Source organism: Osmia lignaria, chromosome 8, assembly GCF_051020975.1.
Source record: "Osmia lignaria lignaria isolate PbOS001 chromosome 8, iyOsmLign1, whole genome shotgun sequence".
Classification (NCBI taxonomy): Eukaryota; Metazoa; Arthropoda; class Insecta; order Hymenoptera; family Megachilidae; genus Osmia; species Osmia lignaria.
In genome coordinates, this window is record NC_135039.1 from 10,994,705 (window position 1) to 11,019,427 (window position 24,723).

The 24,723-nt window shown below is 35.8% G+C and overlaps 4 protein-coding genes and 2 long non-coding RNA genes across 9 annotated transcripts; 3 read left to right on the forward strand and 3 right to left on the reverse strand.

Annotated features, from left to right (window-relative positions):
- Positions 1-32: 32 nt before the first annotated feature.
- LOC143305572 (uncharacterized) lies at positions 33-1,368 on the reverse strand. The gene is made up of 3 exons (XR_013062565.1): positions 1,239-1,368; positions 434-540; positions 33-296 (listed from the first exon to the last, which is right to left on the reverse strand). It is a non-coding gene; the product is annotated as an uncharacterized LOC143305572 (long non-coding RNA).
- Positions 1,353-2,532, forward strand: LOC117608919 (uncharacterized). The gene is given in 5 exon segments (XM_034334677.2): positions 1,353-1,397; positions 1,399-1,468; positions 1,588-1,835; positions 1,914-2,059; positions 2,190-2,532. Coding segments are annotated over 5 exon segments (648 nt in total). The 3' UTR covers positions 2,329-2,532.
- Positions 2,533-3,317: 785 nt separating this feature from the next.
- LOC117608915 (inositol 2-dehydrogenase) lies at positions 3,318-6,543 on the forward strand. The gene is made up of 4 exons (XM_034334674.2): positions 3,318-3,567; positions 3,666-3,908; positions 4,228-4,609; positions 5,168-6,543. Exons 1-4 carry the CDS (start codon positions 3,485-3,487, stop codon positions 5,624-5,626), a joined length of 1,167 nt encoding a protein of 388 aa, XP_034190565.2. The 5' UTR covers positions 3,318-3,484; the 3' UTR covers positions 5,627-6,543.
- On the reverse strand, positions 5,905-9,798 carry rngo (DNA damage inducible 1 homolog rngo). 3 transcript variants are annotated; one of them, XM_034334668.2, is made up of 6 exons: positions 9,235-9,795; positions 8,556-8,777; positions 8,233-8,487; positions 7,589-7,894; positions 7,369-7,515; positions 5,905-6,812 (listed from the first exon to the last, which is right to left on the reverse strand). In XM_034334668.2, exons 1-6 carry the CDS (start codon positions 9,494-9,496, stop codon positions 6,598-6,600), a joined length of 1,407 nt encoding a protein of 468 aa, XP_034190559.1. In that variant the 5' UTR covers positions 9,497-9,795; the 3' UTR covers positions 5,905-6,597. The 3 variants fall into 3 exon arrangements, with proteins under 3 accessions (XP_034190559.1, XP_034190561.1, XP_034190560.1); XM_034334670.2 differs by having other exon boundaries at positions 9,181-9,323; XM_034334669.2 differs by having other exon boundaries at positions 6,658-6,812; positions 7,365-7,515; positions 9,235-9,798.
- Positions 9,799-15,217: 5,419 nt separating this feature from the next.
- Positions 15,218-17,990, forward strand: Fer1 (48 related 1). Of its 2 annotated transcripts, none has more exons than XM_034334468.2 (3): positions 15,218-15,843; positions 16,033-16,352; positions 17,343-17,990. In XM_034334468.2, exons 1-3 carry the CDS (start codon positions 15,572-15,574, stop codon positions 17,480-17,482), a joined length of 732 nt encoding a protein of 243 aa, XP_034190359.1. In that variant the 5' UTR covers positions 15,218-15,571; the 3' UTR covers positions 17,483-17,990. The 2 variants fall into 2 exon arrangements, with proteins under 2 accessions (XP_034190359.1, XP_034190360.1); XM_034334469.2 differs by having other exon boundaries at positions 16,033-16,349.
- A 2,618-nt stretch (positions 17,991-20,608) lies between these two features.
- On the reverse strand, positions 20,609-22,473 carry LOC117608795 (uncharacterized). The gene is made up of 3 exons (XR_013062634.1): positions 22,174-22,473; positions 21,570-22,096; positions 20,609-21,328 (listed from the first exon to the last, which is right to left on the reverse strand). It is a non-coding gene; the product is annotated as an uncharacterized LOC117608795 (long non-coding RNA).
- Positions 22,474-24,723: the final 2,250 nt, after the last annotated feature.

A 24,723-nucleotide genomic window follows, 5' to 3' on the forward strand; every position in this document is an offset into this window, starting at 1 on the left:
GGAAGCAGTGGCGTACCCAGGCATCCTTGAACCCTGTTCCTTTTAACAATTGCATCAAATTTCATAGAACCTAGAAACTGTATCATTTTGTTTGAAAGACGTTCAATCAAATAAGCATACTTCTCATCCAACTCCTCCTGGGTGTGAAAATGATTTCGCAAGCATGCGGAGTTCCATAAAATGGTTACGAGTGACGTAACCACGAGGAGGAAATCATGTTTACTTTCCAAGCAACTCCACTATTTTAACAGTTTTACGCCATCGAACGGAAGACGCTGAAACGTGGATGACATAACCTGTGGATCGATAGATAAATGAGAGATTAAAAATAAAAATAAAGGATGAACAGATTACTAAATAATCAGAAATGTACAAGTTCAAAAATTTCCATTACAGAAATTGAACAACAAGTGAGCACAAAGTGATAACTAACATTTTGATTGGCTCCCTGCAGTGTATGAGAATTTTGGGGATCAATGACATCCATGATCCTGAATGTATGCAACCAGAAGAGGACCTCACTATCAATATAAGATAATCCTAAAAAAAAGTCAAATTTAAAAAAGATCTTTATTTATATTAGTGAGCATTAGAAATTTTTACATCTATATGATTTTGAGTTAAAGAAATAAAATCAAATAGAGTAGAATTTTTAAGAATACTGGGTGTCCCAGAACCGGAAGACCCGGAAATGGGGGGTTACTGGGGTAATTCTGAACAACTTTTCCCTTTACCAAAATGTTGCTTGAAGCTCCGTTTTTGAGTTATTAACGAAAAACACTGGTCAATCAGAGCGCACGCTCAGCCACGGTGCGACAAATGTTACATCGTCTTAAATTAATAACAATGTGGAATTATTCGTTATTCATGAATAATAGTTGCCGATTTCTTGAATTTAATTTCTATTTTATTTCATATTACGAGATTATTATTTTGTTATTTCGCGAGCAAGTCCGCCGTAGCGAAAAGGTTAATTTCAAACATTTGTTCACGACCGAGCGCGGTTCAGAGCCAACACTCCCAAAATTCAACGCGCGCTCTGATTGGTCAGTGCTTTTCGATAATAACTCAAAAACGAAGCTTCAACCGACATTTTGGTAAAGGAAAAAGTTGTTCAGAATCACCCCAGCAACCCCCCATTTCCGGGTGTTACACGAGTTCTGGGACTCCCTGTAATAATATTAATAATAAATGAAATACAATTAAAAATAAAAAAAGATCAAATATATTTCCCTTACTTGACATTTATGAATAAAATATAGGTCCAAAAAGAATTGGTGCTATGAGAATGTTTTAGGACCGATGTCAAAGTGGGGACCAGTCTGGAACAGGTAACTGGAGGGACTCGATTCATGAACTTGAATTCACCGTCAGTTCACGGACGTTCGTCTGGCAATGTTCTACGTCATGCGATTACCGCTACACGCTTTACTGTTCTTCATTTTTGCGCTGGAACAGCGTTTGGCGGGTAAAAAATGATAAATATTACAATACAATATACTTTTAGAAGATCCTACATTTTTTCAATATTTCCAAAAATGGATCCCTGTATTATTCAATTATTCTAAACATTTTCTATCATCTTAGAAGAAATTTGGCTGCAGGATTTGTCCATGGATATGGAAATAGGAGCGTCCACTGAGGGATATGATCAAGTTTCACTACATTGCGGAGCAGAGAAGATGACAGTGAATTTGAAAACTTCAGAAAATTTCACAGGAGTAATCTACACTCAAGGTAGTTTCTATTCAAGACAGGCTCCTTGTTTCTTGGATCCTGCTCACGGTGGGAATTTCACTCTGAACATTCCCTTTGATCAATGCGACACTGAAAATGTAAATAGTTCAGTTATTAAAAAAGACAATAAGTAAATAAGGTAGAAATAATGTACTACAAATAGCTTACTATTACAGTCTGATGATAAGTACAAAAACACCCTAGTCATCCAGCACGATGATGAGTTAATTACACCAGGTGACGCAGCTTTTGTCTTGGAATGTGATTTCTCCAAGCCTACATATGTAACAGTATCAGCAGAACTGAACGAACCAGATAAGAGGTAACTAGTTAATTTCAACTTTTAATCAACATCATCTTACGCAATTACATGAGTATTTTATGCCTGCTTTGTATTTAATTCCATGTTCCTGACTGTGTTATCTGACGATTCTTCGTGTTGGTATTGGCAGACTAGTGAGATCCAGTATATCCTTGGTGGACGCCGACCCGGCCAGGGACAAGACAAAGAGAACAGCCTGCGTGAAGAGTGACACTAACGAAGTTGTTTTCGTTCCTAATTCAATCCTGAAGTTAAACGATGAACTGTAAATCATTGCCCAATATAATGTTATATGGGAATTACAATAAGGAACTATATATACACTCCTTAACCCTTTCACTGCCACTGTGGTCCCATGGGACCTTTTCGTTTGGGCCATGGTGGTCACTGGTGACCATTAAGAAAAATATGCTATTGGCAAGATTGTAGTTCTTTGCCATTATAAAATTTTTAATATGAAATTTCTGGCCCACTGCAAGTTCAAAAATTCACCTGGCAGGGAAAGGGTTAATTTCCAAGAAGCAGTTCATTGGATTTTAGCTAATTTTCTATCTGTTGCATTCGTGATAAAACAAGGTCAATGAAATGCCATCCGAGGCTCATTATCAGTAATGGAATTCCACCATCATCTGTTGTTGACTCAAACTGCACTGGCGACGATTCGTTTCAATGATACGCGATACGATGCCCTGATAACCTTCTATTGTAAGAACACATTAGAAACGGTACTCTGTACGCTATCGACCCTTTTGCATAATACTTTATGAGACTGCATTGCTTATCCTTTTTGTACATTAATTTAATAATAAATTTCTTAACAAATGGAATGACTATTTTAATAATTTTCTGAAAATTTTTTAGACCTTAGCTCTAAGTTAATTAATTAATAAATAGATTAATTAATCTAAGTTAATAAATGTGGTTTACATAAATAATTTATACAAATATTGAGACACACTCTCTACATAAATAATCTCTAGAAAAACGATAGAAAGCAAAGTTTTATCGATGGAAGTTTTAATTCGCAAGTGATAAGGGGATTAACCGAATAAAACCAGTTTTGTACAAATTATTCGGGTGATTTCTGATCCGGTTAGAGGACTAAGAGGTCAGACGATATCTAAACTAAGAAGAAAATAGATTATTGGTTGTTATTTGCAATTCGGTCACGGCGATTTAGCATCTTTTCTTTACCCCAAAGTTTCCTTAGTTTCAATGTTTATCGTTTGAAAAAACAAAAATCTTTCACGAGTTATAATTTACGTCATCTTTAATCTCTCAAAGTCTCTCCCCCACCTCGACGACTGATCACGTTTATTTGTATAAGAACCCTATTAGCCGGTCAGTGTCTCGCAGGGCACCAAGTTTGGTGAATCACATTGCATACCGGCTTCTTGTGAATTATTTGAAGAGAACTTGAGAACCATGGCAACAGCGAAGTTCAAAGAGGCATCGCCGTACACGAAACCGCAACCCACGCCACCTCCACAGGACTATCTCTATCAAAAGTGAGTGTTTTCCACCAGTTTCCATCTTCATTGATGAACGTTTCTTCGTTTCCTTTATTCCTCTGCTTCCCCTGAAAATAATTGAAATGTTATTACAGGTACATGGAGGATATTGCATTGAAAAATGAAGCACGCCATAAGACAATAAAGCTAGCCTTGTTCGGTGTGGGCAGAGCTGGAACCATTCATCTTTCCAACGTCGTTGCAAATCCACGTGTAAAGTTGCTTTACGTAGTAGACGACGTCGAGTCAAAATGGGAGGCTATTCGACAGCATTGGCACCTGGACGACGTCACCTTCTTGAACATTAAACAGTCGGACAAAGTATACAATGATCCTAAGTAAGCAGATCAATTTTTGTTTCATGAAATAGTCAGAAAATTTGGAAATAGTGGTATAATAGTTACAAACCAGGGGGATCTTTCTTCGTTTTATAGTACCAAATTTTTTGAAAACGTTTTATAACAATTCTGTTAGTACTGAATTTATGGTCAACCTGTGCCCAATATATTTGAGTATAATAAATTCAATTAACACTATATATATATAGAAAAACTTCCACTCTTCAGTTCCAAAAATCCATATATGCTATACCTATTTTGACGGATGTGAGTCCGGCAATCTATTGTTAACAACTGACCATTATCCTTGGTTGCACAGTGTAGATGCAGTTATTGTTGCCTCGCCTACGTACACTCACGAGACGATTGTAAGGAAAGCTTTAGAAGCGAAGAAAGCCGTCTTCTGTGAGAAACCAGTGGCCGAGGATCGCGTTAATACAATGAAATGTTACGAGACTGCCAAGAAGGTCGGTAAACCGTTGTTCTGCGCCTTCAACAGACGTTTCGATCCCAGCTACTCCTCCGTCAAGGAGAGGGTCAGGAAAGGAGAAGTTGGACATGTGCACACCATTAAAACTGTCTCCCGGGACTCCCCTCTTCCCACCTTGGATTACTTGAAATTGTCTGGTGGTATATTTCATGACTGCATGGTCCATGATCTGGATATGATCACCTGGGTTCTTGGAGAATATCCGGTCAAGGTAAATTCATTTTGCAGAGCCTCAACTAAAAAAAACAAGATAAATGTAGATAGGTTGTTAATTAGTATTATAAATTAGTATTAGTATTAACTCTACTGTGTTCCTTGGGAACTCTAGATAAACTTACACTAATTTATTTATAATTCTTAAAATTAGTTCAAATCAGATTAAAGTGTATACAGGGTGTCTCATAACTCCTGTCACACCCGGAAATGGCAGGTTCTAAACAACTTTTTCCTTCACCAAAATGTTGATTAAAGCTTCATTTTTGAATTATTAACGAAAAACACATGTAACATTTATCGCACGCTTCCGTTGATCCCCACGCTGTACCAATGCATCTGTTCACGACCAAGCGCGGTTCAGAGCCAACACTAGGGAGCGTTCGGTCGTGAACAAATGCAATGGCACAGCGTGCGACAAATGTTACATTGTCTTAAATTAAAAACAAAGCTTCAACCGAGTTATAAAACACCCTCTATACTTTCTTTACCAATTAAACCACAAGTTCTCAATACTTTGCGTTAATTACTGTTTCATAAAAATACTTGGTTACAGGTTGCCGTCCAGGCCAGTGCAAATATTCCTGAAATCAAACAGATAGGTGACTTCGACACAGTGACGGTTTCTTTATATTTCCCCTCTGGTACCTTAGGGATGATCGACTTATCCAGAAACAGTAATTATGGTTACGATCAGCGTCTTGAAGTGTTCGGTCCCAAGGGTATGATCAAAGCGGACAACGAACAACCGATGCACTGCGTCAACACCCAATACGGTCTTCAAGGATCCAATAGCCCTCCAATTTGGTACTCGTTCCCCAGTCGATTCATGAACGGTTATCGCAGGGAACTGGAACACTTCGTCGACATTGTACTCGGCATGGACGAATCGTCTGTCTTAGCTAAAGAGACTCTAGCTGTTTCCAAACTTGCCTCCGCCTGCGAGGAATCTGCTCGTAGCGGAAAAATGGTTGAAATTAAGTGGGCTGTAAACGAATTGCCCGAAGTTCTATGAAGAAATAGCGAATTTATAATATTGAAAATTCAATCATTCTATTTTTCTTTTTTTTAGCAAAAATTAATTTTTGCTTAGGAAAAAGAATAGAAATCTGCAGTCTGCAGTTTGAAATTCCAATTGCGAGAAGGAAGAACTTTTGAGAAACTTAGGTGACATGTTGTTACACTTTTTTTTATCGATATTATAAAGGAAATACAGAAAAATACCATATACCTTAAATAAATAGTAATGATACAAAATTCACAATGATTCATCTGTTTGTAAACCTGATTGAACTGTATAAAGAAAATAATAGAAGTTTCTATAAGTTGCTTGAATCTTATTTTGTAAAGAAACAGAGATTTTGGATTCTTTAAGTCATGATTGCAGCATTATTACATGGTTTTATTCATTAAAATGCTGGAGGAACTAATGTTCAGAAGTATCGCAAGTTAGTCTGGTCGCGAAAGAAACATTTTACTTTTACATTATTCATTTTTTCAAGAATTTTTTCATTTTTAAAAGAACCTTCGCTCCCATTTACCTTCACGAAAATAATAAGCTGCTCTGTTAAATTAAAACATTCTTTTAATTCACCATTTACTGCCCTTAAAATTATGTACTGCGATAATTATGGTTTAAATATCATAGATTTTTTTTTTTACTTTATAAATTCTTCATACGTAGCAAAAAAAGGAAATATATGCACAGCAATTGTATAGCTCTTTTATAGTAGTCCTTGTTTAAAATGAAGGTTGCGTTTATAGCTGCTCGATGAAATTAAATCTGAAATTTCATGCTGCTATCGAGCAACGAGCATGCTTGCCTGAGCGTCGTTTGGTCGTTTTAGTGCATCAAATGTACAATTATTATCGTTGATATTAAAAATTGCTACCAAAAATCAAGTACAAATCTTTCTCCTTCTCCCCCCAAAATTTACTGCACAGACACAGAAACATTCACAATTTCTTTTTCATTCTTCTATTACTTTAAAGTCTTATGGATTTTGTGAACAACGAGTCGGTCGCCTTCGCCTTATCCCCGTTAAATTTCCGTAATTCTGCGATAACTTGTACTCTGTTGAAACCCAGGGATTCGATTTCCTTCACCGTCTCCTCTGTAAATGGATCGTGGGCAAAAACTGTCGTTTCTATTGCGCCTATTCTACTAGATGTTCCGCTCGCATTATTGCTTGCTTGATCCTCTAAAAGGTACATAAAGAAGGACATTCTTTCTGCTTTTAATAAAATACAAGATGTACGTTGACAGTCCAGGCAAATCAGAGGATTTGTTTTAACCAATGGCGGCTCGTAGCTAAATTAATCAGAAAATTTTTAACCTTCGTTTGAAAAAACCGCCACTGCAGGAACGGCAGCGCTCTCTCCTGCGCAGCCTCGCGCGCAGCTTCCTATCTGCGCATGCGCACACGGTCAGACACCGCGCCAATCAAACTGTGAAGCGCACAGTTCCATACAAAGATTTTTCTATCTTTTTCATAAACTAGGGAATAGCTAGTGACATTGAACTTAAGGATTATATATTGTACAAGTATAAAGAAAGAATTAAAGGAAAAAGGACTCGTTATATTAAATAGGGGGTGCTGCAATTCCACAATGCCTATACGCGAGCCGCCTCTGGTTTTAACTGGACTTTTTTGGAGCGAGAAAAAATATAAATAATTAAAATTACGGGACCTTTTCAGTAACAGGTATTTGATAGGAATTAAGAAGGCAGGATAGCCTGGACAGATACTTACTTACCGTTCTGCCGACGCTGTTTCTTTACATCTCTAGACGAGTCTTCCTCTGATCTTTGAGGACCCTTTTTGTCCCCTTTTTTATCATCTTCTATGTCATACATACTCATGTCGCTGTAACCACTTAACCTGAGCCATTCTGGCAACTCACCTACAGTAAAAAATACATTGTAAATCTCCCAAATTAAATATTTGATGACAATGAGTTTAAAAATGAAATTGACCTTCTGCTAAAAATGGTGTTTCAGCACCAGTGGTACCAATTGTGAGCACATTCGTTTTTAGGTCTATGCAGCATTGATGCCTTTTCAACATATCTAAGCCAAGCAACATGTCCATGCTTTGTTCAGCCAGGACAGTGAACGAAGTTGTTAAATGATCGTTTCCAATTTGAATTTGTACCATGTGTATGCGTCCAATAATTCTTTGGGTTCCAACGCCATGGGCTATTCCAGCCCACCTTGAATCAACTAATCGCATCAGGTGGCATCTCTCTGCACACGCATCGGACATTATGGTCGACTGTGCACCTAATTAATAACAAATCATTTTATTACACTGCATATTCGTGAAAGTATTAGGGATTATTTTAAAATATAAAATCATTGCACATGCGAGCGCACAGGTTTTAATATCTAAATTTAAACTGCTCCCTCCATGAAGAATCATAACACAAAGGATGACTTTGAAAATGCAGGAATTTAAAAATAGACGTTCACCAACCAAAGGCAGCCAAACAGAATATTTAAAAATAAACCTGTCTCTGTTTCAACATATTCGCGATTTAAAGTATTTGCAACGCGCATTTGGGCGCTGATCGCATTTTTCCAACTATTTATAAATATAAATAAGGACAACCGTTGTGTACCTGTATCGATGAAGGCTTTAACTGGAAATCCGTTGACTTTACAATTAATATATAACATAACAACCGATCCGAATGTTTCAGGATTGTATTCCATTGCAGCTTCCATATTGGCCTCAATGTTTTTCTGTCTAATATCTTCAGCAATGAATCTTTGTGTCTCTGTGTCAAAAGGATCAGCGTTCATCATTCTCAGTCTCTGAGCCTCTCGTTCTTCTCTGAACTTAATCTGTTCTTTGAGCACGGTGGAAAATGTCTCTGCGAATCAGAAATTATTATCTCGTAGGAAATGTTCATAGTTCTGAAATGAAGCTAAGAGAACTCACCCAGGTTTCCAGAAATTAAGGCACTAGCCAGCTCGGGGTTATTTTGACTAAGCAATGCTAATTGATCGGGGTTAGCTAAAACCATCTGTCTTATTATCTCCGGATCGTCCTCGCTGCTAGGATTCTGTATTCTCGCTATAGCACTGGCCGAAGGACCTGGCTGCCGGCTACTACTCGGCGCTCCTGGGACTCTGATGGTACTGAAGTCCAACATGGGAATAGCTAAAGTAATGTATCTTGGAATTTAATACATTCTCATTTATTTTCTTACTGTGCGAAATTCATGGTTTAAGTAAATCATCAACTAAGCACATCGCGGTGGACTATCGTTAAACTAAACATAATCACATTACAAATCTGTGCTAAGCTATTACACATTTCTTTGAAACAAATATGCGTTGATTGTAAAAAGGAACGTAACAGAGACAAAACCTATTCGAACAAAAGAAAAATAATTTGGGGTAAACTAAAGATAGCGAAACACAGGGAACATGCTCGGTTCTAGTCAGTTAAAATTACTTCATTGGAAGTGTGGATGATGGAATTGTTGAGCTTGTACACCAACAACTGATCGAGAAACGTAACAATACAGAAGAAAAACGTAAATCGAAGCCGAAAAGCTAACCTCACGACCCGCCTCGATTGCCACTTTAAATAATGGTGCTGTATTGAAGCTGACCTCCGTTAAAGGGGTGAAGGTTCAAGTCGGCCCCGCTCTGATGCATGTGCTGCAAAATAACCACGTCACCATCCTGGATGCCGTGATCCTTCAGCGACTTCTTGTCGTCCATCAGCGGTAGACCGTTAAACGCGATCATCATCTCGTGGGTTGGAACGTTGCATTCGATTTCGCAGAGAGCTTTGAAACTGGACAGTTCCATGTCCTCGATCACGTCCAGGACGAAGATGTCGTCGCTGAGCGTGGTTACAGTTACCTTCATTTTGTTTACCGTCGGTCCCTGGAGCACGGATAATCGAATGAGAACAGCAGAAACGGTTTCGTAGCACTATGGGTCTCTGAGTATTGCTAAATTTCACGGAAGAATTTTTGCCGCTCCCCTCGCGCACGGCCTGACCGTACGAAGAGCGGCTCCTGGATGTAAACAACAACCCAGCTCAGCGAAAATACTGGCTAGCCTCAAGGTTCCACCTGAAGGCCACTTATATCGCTTCGAGAGATCGAGGGATCTGCCGCAGTCGACTGACGATTTCTTCTGATCCGAGGCGCCAGATTTCAACTTTGATTCGAACACGTCATCGTGTATTCTGCTACTGCGCAGGAACAGTAATCTGTTTTTCGTTTTTCATTCTGAAATATAAAAATATTCATTGTAGATTTGATTACCTGCTAAGTAACTCATTAAATATTTGTTTCCGAACGTGGAGATGAAAAAATACATTTCAGTTTTTAAGAAATTAATTGAATTAAAAAGAAAGTAAGTATTAAAATGAAAATAGAAAAAAACATTTTGAATCTCTGTTTTAGCTCCGAGGATAATGCAGAATTTTAATAGATATTCTTACCGACAGAGTGCGCTACTAGGAACTTTCTCGTAGCGACCGGCGTTGAGGTCGATAAAGAAGAAATCGTCGATCCCAACTTAGTCATTTTCGCTCATCATTTATTTTTATAAACAAAATTCAAATAACTTTCCTGAACATTCATTCTTTTACTCTAACATTCATAAATTTCAATTCAAATAAATAATTATAATTAATTCTACAAAAGCATTAAAACTTTAATATGGTATTAGACTCCATATTCTTCTCCAATTTAATTTCCATATTTCAAACATATGTAAATATTTCTAAACTCTGAATACTTCACAGATGTTGAAATACTTGTACAACAATAGAAGTTAAACAACATGAGCAATCTTATTAAATTATAATAGCACTGAGGAGGGAGGAAAATTGACATATTTCAATATCAGTAATCACTAGTACCCCATACACACAAAATCTGGGAATTAAACGCTCTATTCAAAATGTTCAAATCAATGAAAAGATATCTTTCATCTCCATTATTGGTCAATGGAACGTACTTTGACCATTCAATGCATTCAATGCAAAAAAAAAGCAGCTTGTGCCACCGATATTTTTCTACTACCTAAGGAAATTATGCACCTTTGTACTCTCACCTTCATCAGGCATAAAGAGCTGATCTTTATCCTGAAAATTCGTCGACATTGGGACGTTTTGCGATAACGAATCGATCCCGTTGGCTCGTGGAACATAGAGCGAAGGTGGTGCACCGAAGCATGGAACGTTTAGGGGATCGTGCCCTCCTGGTAGAGGTCTCAGCCACGAGGACACCGCAGGGGGTAACATCCCCCACGAACCGGAAACGGATGCAGAAGTGTATATTAGACAGGTGGCTAAAAATTTGCTTGGACAGGCTGATGGTTAAATTAGCTCACGATTTTGATGGTTCGCTCGATTAAACCCACGGTCGTCCAACGGTGACCGGATGTTTCAGGATAAATACACACAAGGTGTATGTACACTTCCATTTTGCGTAACCGACAAACACGTCACACCTGAAAATAACAAGAATGCTATAAATATTTAAATTATAAAATGTACATTAAAATTATAATTAACATGCAGTATACCTTAAATTGTAGTCATCCAAAAATTCCATTGTATGGCACAATCTTTGGTAGGGTTGCAGACACATTAAAACTGGAAAATGAATTCGGTTCGAGTCTAAATCGATTTCACACTCCCGCTGAGTATAAATTAATAGACGCTTAGGGGCTTAGCAGTATTTCGAGTGGGTACCAGGATGCTCTCGGGTCCGTCCCGGGTACCAGGTGTTGGACATGGGTCCCTAGGTGCGAGGATGCACCATGAAAAATCGGTTACACGCAGGGAGGGTGTTCATTTGGAAAGCGATGAATTTCTATAGAAACATTTTCTGGAAATTACAGAAAGCATTGAAATTAAAATCTATGATATTGATTATTATAAATTAATTAAAAGTTGAAAAATGAAGTACCAGTCGTACCAGTGTCTGAGCATTAAATGAAACTTCTACTTGAAGGGATCAATGCAGGGCCGGCTCTGGGCCCTCCAACGTCTAGGGCCCCCCAATTACAGAAAACATTAAAATTAAAATTCATTGCAGTAGAGAATCAATGAAATTGATTATTATAAATTAATTAAAAGTTGAAAAATGAAGTACCAGTCATACCAAAGTGTCTGAACATTAAATGAAATTTCTACTTGAAGGGATCAATGCAGGGCCGGCCATGAGCCTAGGGCCCCCTCAAGGTCCAGGGCTCTCCAACGTCCAGGGCCCCCTAACGTCTAGGGCCCCCCAATTACAGAAAACATTAAAATTAAAATTCATTGCAGTAGAGAATCAATGAAATTAATTATTATAAATTAATTAAAAGTTGAAAAATGAAGTACCAGTCATACCAAAGTGTCTGAGCATTAAATGAAACTTCTACTTGAAGGGATCAATGCAGGGCCGGCCCTGGGCCTAGGCAGACTAGATGGTCGCCTAGGGCCCCCATAAGACGATTTTGTGACTAACAATAAGAATCTAAATTAATCTAAATTAGTTATACAAGCTTTAATGTTAATTTTATAAATTTTATTTGAGCAATTTTTTTTTATATCATATATGTAAAGGGGCTCGCCCCGGGCCCCCGAAATCTCAGGGCCAGCCCTGGATCGATGTATCGCAAAATGAAATAATAATTAAATGATTTTTTAATTGACAGACACTCCTTGTTGCAGTAGTAAATTTTTCTCCCTTCCTAGTATTTAACTTCTCATAGAGATTGAGTGAAAGCGCGCACACGTGCCCCAGGGATTTGCCATTTAAATCTGATCCCCTTCAGTTATCTCTCGATCTCGAGGATCAAAAATCCTCCGGCACAATGGACCTGTCCCGATCCTGTATTTTTCTTTCGGATTAAATCCAGACAGGCTGCGGTTTACGATCTGCGAATCGATTTTTGCACACTGCACCTGCATTTTAAAAAAGCAACAAATTTATTGCAAAGAAGAAAGAATCTTCATTCATTCATTCTAAAAAGGCAACAAATTTTTTACAAAGAAGAAAGAATCTTCATTCATTCATTCAGAAATTAATTACTGATCGCCTCGACTGTCCATCTCTGTTAGAATTAGTTAACTCTTTCACTCCTTCCAGCCCTACTCATTTCATGCATCCTTTCCATCCACTATACTATATACCAAGGTTTTGGCACTACGACACCATCGCCAGGGCTTGCTCCACAGTGAACCATTGCAATTCAATAGTAAATATCTCCCTTGACTCACTTGAAATCACTAGAAGCAAGCTCTGAGCCCACTTCCACCAAGCACATGCCAATACTTTATTATTGACCTGTTCACCTTTATCAGTATATCTGATAAGATGACTATATAATTCCAGCACTCATTTTATTTTGCATTATAAATTAATTAAAAGTTGAAAAATGAAGTACCAGTCATACCAAAGTGTCTAAGCATTAAATGAAACTTCTACTTGAAGGGATCATTATTATTAATTATTTTTTTTGTACATTGTACCAGCTTTAAACAAATCTGCAATAACGCGTTAAAATTTTTATTAACCATGAATTGACTGCATTATGTATCCATTCATAAAAAGGCCATGCCCGTACATTCCAATAAATAAATAAATAAATCTTGTTACTTATTTAATAGTTATGGTTAATCTACTGCAGTCACGCTGGAAATTGCATTCGTGGGAAACAGATAAATCGTTTCCTTGATTTTCACCTGGAACGGTGCACCAGATGGAGCAAATAATTCATCCTGATGCGAGGAACCCTCTTAATTTCCACTGTGTTAATTGTCCAGGTTCAACGGATAGTTTTGTGGGAAATCGATAACAGGCTGTACTTTATGTTTTGCCGGTGGTTCAAAGAGAACGCTGCCCCTTCTAAAATGAACAATGTTGTTACAATAGAATTTTACAAAGCACTTCAAATTGAAATTTGAAATTATAGAAAAGTTAGAAAACATTAGAAATTATAAAATTTTTTTAATAAATTCTAAACTGCCCTGTTTTTCTTGAAGGAAGGATCCATAGGAAGTAAGGGAGCGTTTCAAACGGTCACGGTTCAGCAGTACCTGCAAAAGGAACATCCATGAATCAAAAGTGCAACGAAGAAGGAAATTAGGGGCACGTGTTACACACGTGCACCAGAAACACCGTGCAAGGGTTTGTTTCAGGGTTAACCGGTACTGCGACATTTGGCTCAGCCAGGGCAACGTATAATTATGCGCTCAGTAACAGGTTTGATGTGATTTCTACCTAGTTATTAAATACCGCAAATTAATATAATCTAGTACTGCGGTCAAAATCAACAATATGTTCATTGGAACCGAATGCCACGCATGGAAAAATATCTCTTGTTCTACAATTCTATTTTTAGAAACTTTCATTAATCTTTTCTATAATTTCTAATTTTTTCTAATTTTTCTATAATTTCAAATTTCAATTTTAAATACTTTTAAAATTAATATTCTATAAAATTCTATAATTTCTAATTTCTTCTAATTTTTCTATAATTTCAAATTTCAATTTGAAGTACTTTTAAAATTGATATTGTATAATTTCAATTGATATTCTATAAAATTCTATAATTTCTAATTTTTTCTAATTTTTCTATAATTTCTAATTTCAATTTTAAGTACTTTTAAAATTAATATTCTATAAAATTTTATAATTTCTAATTTCTTCTAATTTCTCTATAATTTCAAATTTTAATTTGAAGTACTTTTAAAATTGATATTCTATAAAATTCTATAATTTCTAATTTTTTCTAATTTTTCTATAATTTCTAATTTCAATTTTAGAAGTACTTCGAATTGAAATTAGAAATTATAGAAAAATTAGAAAAAATTAGAAATTATGGATTTTAAAATGTGAACATTTGAATACTTAACATTGACCTTCTTAACAAATTGAAGTAATCATTATTAAGGCGCAAAGATTAACAAATCCACTCGATTCGCACTATCAACAGAAGATTTTTTCGCCAGTTATCTGCGCCCCGGTGTTCCTTATCAGATCGATGAAGAGGCGGAACGAGCAGCCCGGTAACCAGGGGTAGCCAGGCTCCGCCACTGGCCAGCTCGACGAATGGGGTTGTACGCAGGGTTTTCAACCCCGGGAATGGCTTCCGCCTTCCTCCCGCTCTTCCCTTTCAGTTATGTCAGACCACCTGAGCCAATGTTCATCTTCAGTTCTACTTTACCTCGCTACCGGTTCGAATTTACCATTCTCTTCCTCCTGAAATTCAAACAAAATCATCAGTTACCTCCTCCATCAGTGTACATCCTGTTTTATAGCACCATTTCGTAATTCTACATAATTATCTGTGTGTGCAATGAACGTTGAGTACTCGACTAACCAGAAGACTGATCATAGACTTAAATTGCAGTAAATGAAGAGTGGTGAAGATCAAGGATGAAGGAAGAAGTTCCTGGATCATTCGAATTCAGCACGGTTCCACAGGTGTCCGATGGAAGAATCTTGATCTAGAGTGCGGTATGATCAGAATGGAAGGGTTCGGTGCACGCTGATAAGTGTCTGGACAAACTTGGACACGTGTCCTACGCTCTGCTGCTGGCACGTGCCGGTGTTTAGAAGTATTTCCTAGCCGGCGCTAGGGACACGTGTCGTCGATGGTTATCGGTGAATCCTCGGGACGTGATCAAGGGTGCTTTCACAGGAATCTCCAGGGAATTCCAAGGGAAACGTTCCGCTGATCCCACTGTGATCGAACCAATTCTATGCTGCCTGTAAACGAAAGGAGAAATTAGTTTCTTCAATATTTGAAGGAAAAGCTCAAACATTGGATTTAGCAATACTGTGAAGAGAAATATTTTTTATACCTGGATAGATAACTTCATGAAGATGATCTGAGAGTCCTTTATTAAGTTCTCCAGATAGGGAACGATTCTAGTCAACATATCCAAAGAGCTTATTGTTAAGACACTTTTATCAGAGGAAATTTTTCAAGATGTATTCGATGGACAATCTTGAACTGGACATGATGAACCGTCAGTACATGTACGAGGCTCACAGTTTCCTTGGGAATCCAGCGATTCCAGCTCTGCCGCCCCATTGCGGTGCTCCAACCACTGCTACTCTTCCTTCGATCCCGTCGCAGTTGACCTCTCATCCTGCTGGAAGCACCGGGAGCACCAGTGGCAGTGAGATTTATTTGTACGATGAGAATAGCAGCGACAACGAGAGTGCTTACAGCAGCGATCAAGAAAATCATGCCAGAGAGTGAGTAGTTCTTTACAATTTTTACTATTGATAAAATTTTGACTCTCCTGACTCCAGTGACTAACAGTTTAGATTTTATATAGATAAAGAATGGAAGTTTCAGTAAAATATAAAACTAAATTTTAAAAGTATTCTTTTGTAACAAATTCTTTCTTCTCTTATTTAAAAATATCTCACGCTAATTTTTAGACGAGGTCAAAGTAACAGACGCAATGGAACATCAGGAAAGAGTCCAAGACAAGCGGTGCAACAAAGGCAAGCCGCCAACATGAGGGAGAGGAGGCGTATGCAAAATATAAACGACGCCTTCGAGGGTCTCAGGGCTCATATACCTACTCTCCCTTATGAGAAAAGACTGTCCAAGGTGGACACCTTGAAACTGGCGATCGGTTACATAAAGTTCCTTAATGAACTAGTTAGAGCGGACAAGGGTAACGATCCTCTGACTGGGAACGGTGGCCTCTCGAGGTGTTCCGGTCGGGATGACTCCAAGAAGGTCATAGTTCGTGGTGAGGCCAATACCGATCAGACTCCATTTTTCCTTATTCTCACCCAACTTTCATTCCATTGATTCTGGAAATTAAAATACAAAAAATCAGTATTGTAGAAATGATCATTTAAAGTGTTAATTATTTTTTTTTAATGGTCCAGTTTCAGGCAGACTCCATTATTCTTCCTTATTTCATTCCATTGATTCTGGAAATTAAAATACAATGAAATCAGTATTATACAAGTGATCATTTAAAGTGTTAATTATTATTTTTTAATGGTCCAATTTCAGGCAGACTCCATTATTCTTCCTTATTTCATTGCATTGATTTTGGAAATTAAAATACAAAAAATCAGTATTGTAGAAGTTAATTATTTTTTTTTAATGGTCTAATTTCAGGCAGACTCCATTATTCTTCCTTATTTCATTCCATTGATTTTGGAAATTAAAATACAAAAAATCAGTATTGTAGAAGTTAATTATCTGTTTTTAATGGTCTAATTTCAGGCAGACTCCATTATTCTTCCTTATTTCATTCCACTGATTCTTGAAATTAAAATACAAAGAATCAGTATTGTAGAATTGATCATTGAAAGTGTTGATTATTTTTTTTTAACGGTCTAATTTCAGGCAGACTCCATTATTCTTTCTTATTTCATTCCATTGATTTTGGAAATTAAAATACAAAAAATCAGTATTGTAGAAGTTAATTATCTTTTTTTAATGGTCTAATTTCAGGCAGACTCCATTATTCTTCTTTATTCTCATCCAACTTTCATTCCACTAATTCTGGAAATTAAAATACAAAGAATCAGTATTATACAAGTGATCATTTAAAGTGTTAATTATTATTTTTTAATGGTCTAATTTCAGGCAGACTCCATTATTCTTCCTTATTCTCATCCAACTTCCATTCCACTAATTCTGGAAATTAAAATACAAAAATTCAGTATTGTAAAAGTGATCATTTAAAGTGTTAATTATTATTTTTTTAATACTCTAATTTCAGGCAGCGAGGGAAACCCTTTCATTTTCCATTCCCTCTCCTGGTCCAGGAAGTCAGACATCTCCCCGAACGGGACGATGTACGCGAAAGTGTGGACCCCGGAAGACCCACGAACATCGAAGAACGAATCGACGTTCGAATAAAGTGCTCAGGTCTTAATTGTTAAGTCGCAGCGAGCCTGGTGTTATTTAGTATTTAAGAAACGTTTCTCTAGTCGCTCTCTTCATTTTCCACTTTAAATTGTTTAACAAACATTCATTAAAGGAAAGAACATTGCTTTATACTTTAGTCAATATGTATAACGTGGACAGTATTATTATTGTTAATATTATTTATCTTATTTAAGTTCAAAGAACTAGAAATATCATTATACATATTCAGTAGTTCTATGTTGAAAGAATTATTCCAATAGGAAGTAAATTTGAAATTGTAGACTAAATAATACATCATTTCTTCTAATTTATCTTGTAAGAATCTTCTGTATAAATTTCTTTCTTTCTACAATTGTGTTTTTGAGAATCAGAAGTCTCAATCTTGGACAAAATTCAAATAAAAGCACGTTACAATTGTACATATAAGCCGGGAAAATAATGTAAGCAGATATAGTTTTGAAAAGAAGAGAAACAGAATGACTCTCAAGGTGGTTGTCATTGAAGCCAAATAAACTAAATTCTTCAAGTTTATCGTTGCCTCTTTTATTTCCAATCTCCTAATTAAATTTCCTGAAAAATCTGTTTCTATAGTATCCAAGATTTGGAATAGAAACATTTTTCAAGTAGGATAAGAATTACAGCAAATGGCGGAGGAGGTGGAAAAAAGCAGAGGGTAGAAACTGCGCCAAATTCTGTCGTGCAATTCGTCAGAGGGGGTAGACGAAGAGAAGAGAAAGAAAGAGAATCGTGGGCGGTACGTCGATATTGCGGCGTCGCGACGTCCTGCAACTCGGGAATAATGGCGTCGACGGCTGCGGATCTTCCCACGACGCGATCCTCTCTTCCCTCTTCGTCATTCTCCCCGTCTGAATGACCCGAGTTTCCTTCTACCCTCCGCAGAGGCTCAACGATTGTTACGTTAACGAACAGAAGCCTTGGTTATAGTTTGAAAATTACAAAACGATGGTATAATATAGTTTCCATTAAAACGATTCTCTTTTTGGAATTTCCAATCACTTTTCAGTTAAATGTTCAACGTATGACGTTCCGTGATTGACTCTGTTTAGTATTGATTTCAAGATAAAGATAAGTTATTGTAGAAGTTTCTTCAATTCTTGTTATTCATTAAAATTCTTCTGTTCTATAGTTTTCTTAGGTATTTCTGAAATTCTTCTGTTCTATAGTCTTCTTAGGTATTTCTTCAATTCTTCTGTTCTATAGTATTCTTCTGTATTTCTTCAATTCTTCTATTCTATAGTCTTCTTCTGTATTTCTTCAATTCTTCTTATTTATTAAAATTCTTCTATTCTATAGTCTTCTTCTGTATTTCTTCAATTCTTCTTATTTATTAAAATTCTTCTATTCTATAGTCTTCTTCTGTATTTCTTCAATTCTTCTTATTTATTAAAATTCTTCTATTCTATAGTCTTCTTCTGTATTTCTTCAATTCTTCTATTCTATAGTCTTCTTCTGTATTTCTTCAATTCTTTTATTCTATAGCTATCTTCTGTATTTCTTCAATTCTTCTTATTTATTAAAATTCTTCTATTCTACAGTCTTCTGTATTTCTTCAATTCTTCTTATTCATTAAAATTTTTCTATTCTATAGTCTTCTGTATTTCTTCAATTCTTCTTATTCATTAAATTTTTTCTATTCTATAGTCTTCCTCTGTTTCCATTCTTCTGTATTTCTTCAATTCTTTTTATTCATCAAAATTCATATATTCTGTAGTCTTCTTCTATATTTCTTCAATTCTTCTTATTCATTAAAATTTTTCTATTCTATAGTCTTCCTCTGTTTCCATTCTTCTATATTTCATTTTATATCAGCTTCTTATCACCTACTTAATTTTAATAAAAAAAAGTAATAATACAAAGTAGCAGTGAGCAGATTTTCCATGAAAGAAAGCTTCAGTCCATTCCAGTGAAGTGAAATTCGTTTAACTGGGTGAACCAGTGACATCGTCAACCCGCAGCAGGACGTGGGCCGCTATCAGCTGTGAAAACAGCATTGTTTATAGACACCGTGGCACAATGAGATGTAATTGAATCCATATTCTACCCCGTTGTACCGGGACCCCTTCTACAAAACTAGCGGAACGCCCTAGCTGCCTCGGGGGTGGTTGCACTCAACGGTTCGGAAATCGAGGGGGGTGACCGTCGATTTGTGGACAATTAGGGACGATACACGTAAACCTGGGGACGAATTGGACTTTTTCTGAACCACTTCTCCTCCCTTCAATGCCTGCAAAGTTACAAATCATTGGAGTATCTACAAAGTATAATACATTCAAAGGTTTATGAAATGATTAAATTAAGATACTTAAATATACTTGAAGGTATTGTTCACAAATCCTGTGTAGCATGATGATTGAAAGTGGGTGAAGTTTTATCTACAATTGACCCAGGTGTGTCCATACACCTGCTCTTATCACACTCATTCAGCTAGTATCAGTTTTATAACGCTTCTGATATCAATATTAAGTACCTTCAAGTGATTATCGCTGTTAACGTTGAACACTTATGAAATTAAAATTCCAATATTTATACAACAGTCCAACTTATGTTAAAATAGTTAACACCAGAACTACCAAAGGGGTAAAAATAATTTGTTTAAAAATTACAAGATTTATACAACAGTCCAACTTATGTTAAAATAGTTAACACCAGAACTACCAAAGGGGTAAAAATAATTTGTTTTAAAATTGCAAGATTAATACAACAGTCCAACTTATGTTAACATAGTTAACACCAGAACTACCAAAGGGGTAAAAATAATTTGTTTTAAAATTGCAAGATTAATACAACAGTCCAACTTATGTTAAAATAGTTAACACCAGAACTACCAAAGGGGTAAAAATAATTTGTTTAAAAATTACAAGATTTATACAACAGTCCAACTTATGTTAAAATAGTTAACACCAGAACTACCAGGGTAAAAATGACTTGTTTTAAAATTGCAAGATTTATACAACAGTCCAACTTATGTTAAAATAGTTAACACCAGAACTACCAAAGGGGTAAAAATAATTTGTTTAAAAATTACAAGATTTATACAACAGTCCAACTTATGTTAAAATAGTTAACACCAGAACTACCAAAGGGGTAAAAATGACTTGTTTTAAAATTGCAATATTTATACAACAGTCCAACTTATGTTAAAATAGTTAACACCAGAACTACCAAATGGGTAAAACTGATTCTTTCAAGTTTCTTATTTCAATTTATAAATTCTATCCAGGTATTTTTGCTGGAATATATGTTAGCTATTGTCAAGATAAAGAATGGATATGTTTAATTATATTTCAACCCATATTTATTTAATTTTCTGTATTATTTTCAACTTAGAAATTACTGTGCATCAAACGTCGGTAGTTCTAGTGTTAAATTGTTCTTGATTCATAAGGCCAATAGGAAGATCCAGCGGTGTCCTCGCCGCGAAGGGGGAGGCGTGAAAGTTCAATACCCCAGGTTGAACGTAATCGGCTCGAACGTCACGGTACCGTGATCCCGTGAAAATTAGCAAACCATAGAATCGCGGCTGCATCCCCTTTCGCGCGTATCAGAGACGCATTAAGAGCACCCTCTTGTCACGAGGGTCGCACTTGTGTTGATCCTCGCAGCTGGAGTGACACACAGATAAAGTATTAATTCTCGATTCGTGTCGTAACAGTGGCAAGGTCCTGGATGGTACCATTGGTGTTGATGATGTGCGGATGGACCGTGTTCTTAATAAATAACAGCCACTCAATCTTGATGGATCAAAATTTATATTTGATTACAGAATCCTGTGCTTTGTTTTGATTTTTAATGAAGATTTTATCTTCTACATTTCACCTGAAAGAAGGATAGTTGAAAATATAAAATAATGGAAATAGTATAAAATTAATGAATGTATCAAAGTGGAAAGCTGAGAATTGAATTAATCGTGTTACATTCAGAGATAGAAAGTTGGGGTTCCATTACACCGCAGCGGTACACTTTGAGGGGTGCTTTAAGTAAAAGAGAGCATCTATCCACCCTTCAGTCCCCCCCTGGGCTCGCTCCCTACGGGGTGAAAATTGGGGCACGCAAATACCTGGGCAGCTGCATCCCTGGGGTGTTTTCTGAAGTTCCAGCGAAATCATCGACCCCCATGCACCCTGTCGGATCACTTTTATGCTTGTACTTTCCCCCAAATATGCTCTGCATGATTGTCAGGGAGACAATGTAACACTTGATTTGATTGTCGTTAGTGAACGATTACAGACAGTAACAATACAATTTTGTTTTAATTTTCTAAATTTAACAGCATGCCTCAGTATTTATTAACAGTAGATTTTATTGCTATGTATATATATAGAAAAATTTAAATAACTGTTTTTTAAACATATGTTGGTTTTTAATAGAATTATGAAATGTATACAAATATTAATTCCTCCCCCTTCCACTCCTTAGTTTCAAAAATCCATATGTGCTATAAATATTTCTATGAAGGATCTATTTCTCCAGCAATGTAGTGTTAGTAGTGTCTTTAAATTCCATTAATTGTTTCAGTAATTCCAAAAAGAAATATGTAAAGTAGATTTTCAGCAAGAAATCATGTGTAACAGAAAATAATGTCACCTGAAAGAGGAGAATGCATTTAGTATTGGAATAAATAAATAAATAAATAAAAGAGTAGAAAGTGGATTAGTGAGTACCATTCAGAAGGAGAGGAGACAGGACGTATTAGATAAGGATCTAAAATCCATGGTGAAATCCAGCGTGAAAACTCGAGGTGCTTCAATCCTGCTGCAATCCTATTACTTCATATTTTACAGTGGGTATCAGCTGTAATGCGACATTGAAGATTTCTATCCCCAACAATCTAGAAACGGTCAGAGGAAACACGTGTGTCAATTTCTAAAATTACACACTAAAATCAATTTACATAATACTGTTCCTTAACAATTTATACAATTTTTTATTTAACAGAGAAGCATTCATTACTTTTATTAAAGAACTTTGTTAAGAATTATTAAAAAATAAATTGAAGAAACAGAATTTTTTCATTTTACAATCATATGAATCAAAACAAAGAAACGTTGCTATGGAACAGAATTTTTTCACTTTACAATCCTATGGATTGAAACAAAGAAACATTGCTCATCATTGCTCTATTAAAAAATAAATTCAAGGAACGGAATTTATACATTTTACAATCCTATGAATTAAAACAAAGAAACGTTGCTATAGAACAGAATTTCTTAATTTTACAATCCTATGGATTGAAGCAAAGAGACGTGACTCATCATTACTCTATTAAAAAATAAATTGAAGAAACAGAATTTTCTCATTTTATAATCATATGAATCAAAACAAAGAAACGTTGCTATAGAACAGAATTTTTTCATTTTACAATCCTATGGATAGAAACAAAGAAACGTGACTCATCATTACTCTATTAAAAAATAAATTGAAGGAACAGAAGATTTTCATTTTACAGTCCAATAAGTTGAAACAAAGAAACATTGCTCATCGTTGTTCTATTAAAAAATAAATTGAAGAAACAGAATTTTTTCATTTTATAATCATATGAATCAAAACAAAGAAACGTTGCTATAGAACAAAATTTCTTCATTTTACAATCCTATGGATTGAAGCAAAGAAACGTGACTCATCATTACTCTATTAAAAAATAAATTGAAGAAACAGAATATTCTCATTTTATAATCATATGAATAAAAACAAAGAAACGTTGCTATAGAACAGAATTTCTTCATTTTACAATCCTATGGATTGAAGCAAAGAAACGTGACTCATCATTACTCTATTAAAAAATAAATTGAAGAAACAGAATATTCTCATTTTATAATCATATGAATCAAAACAAAGAAACGTTGCTATAGAACAGAATTTCTTCATTTTTCAATCTTATGGATTGAAGCAAAGAAACGTGACTCATCATTACTCTATTAAAAAATAAATTGAAGAAACAGAATATTCTCATTTTATAATCATATGAATCAAAACAAAGAAACGTTGCTATAGAACAGAATTTCTTCATTTTACAATCCTATGGATTGAAGCAAAGAAACGTGACTCATCATTACTCTATTAAAAAATAAATTGAAAGACCAGAAGATTTTCATTTTACAGTCCAATAAGTTGAAACAAAAAAACATTGCTCATCAATGTTCTATTAAAAAATAAATTGAAGAAACAGAATTTTCTCATTTTATAATCATATGAATCAAAACAAAGAAACGTTGCTATAGAACAGAATTTCTTTATTTTACAATCCTATGGATTGAAACAAAGAAACGTTGCTATAGAACAGAATTTCTTCATTTTACAATCCTATGGATTGAAACAAAGAAACGTTGCTTATCATTGCTCTATTAAAAAATAAATTGAAGGAACAGAATTTTTCATTTTACAATCCCATGGATTGAAACAAAGAAACGTTGCTCTTTGTTCTACACAGAGCATGGAAAAGTCAATTGTATCTTTGCAGTAAGAAAGTGTCTTTCAACGTTATCCATAAAACACAGTATACTCGTATACTCTCGTATAATATTGATTCGTTGGAGACGAGGTCGCAGGTGAGATTTCCCACGATCGTTGCCCACCACACTCAAGCAAACGTCAGGAATTTGTCTGTACGGTTTTAGTGTTACTCGTGCTTCTATGGAGAAGGAAGGATTCTTTTCATTTCTGTTCCAGGAGAAACTGTAGCTTCTTCAGTATCAGATCCACTTGCATGTAATGCTGAAAATTGCAAATAAAATGGAAGAAATTTTTTTCAAAATAAAAGAATAAAAATCTTTGAATTATTAAAAAAGAAAAGAAAGAAAATATAAATGATACCTTGTTTAGAAAAGGAATTACTGTAACAGGAAAATCCGGATGCAGGAAGCGTTTAAGGCAAACGTTGATGCCGTCGTTTAGTCTTCTTTTATTACATGCTTCCGTATGCACAATTACATTACAAAATTGTATCGCACAGTGATTTACATCCCTGGATTAAAAACCGATCACACGACCCTGAGGCAACGTTTCTGAGACTACAGTACACTCATGACTTTTCTTAATTAATTAAACAAAAATTTCAGACAAATTTTCATGTACTATTATTCAGGGTTGATTCGTATCAGAAACGTTGTCTTACACTAGGATAAATTCTCGTTGACAATCGTCCTCCCCTTGGACCTGAAGAAGGCCTTTGGTTCCTCGATTCAGTCATGTAAATCCTACCAGATGTAAATATA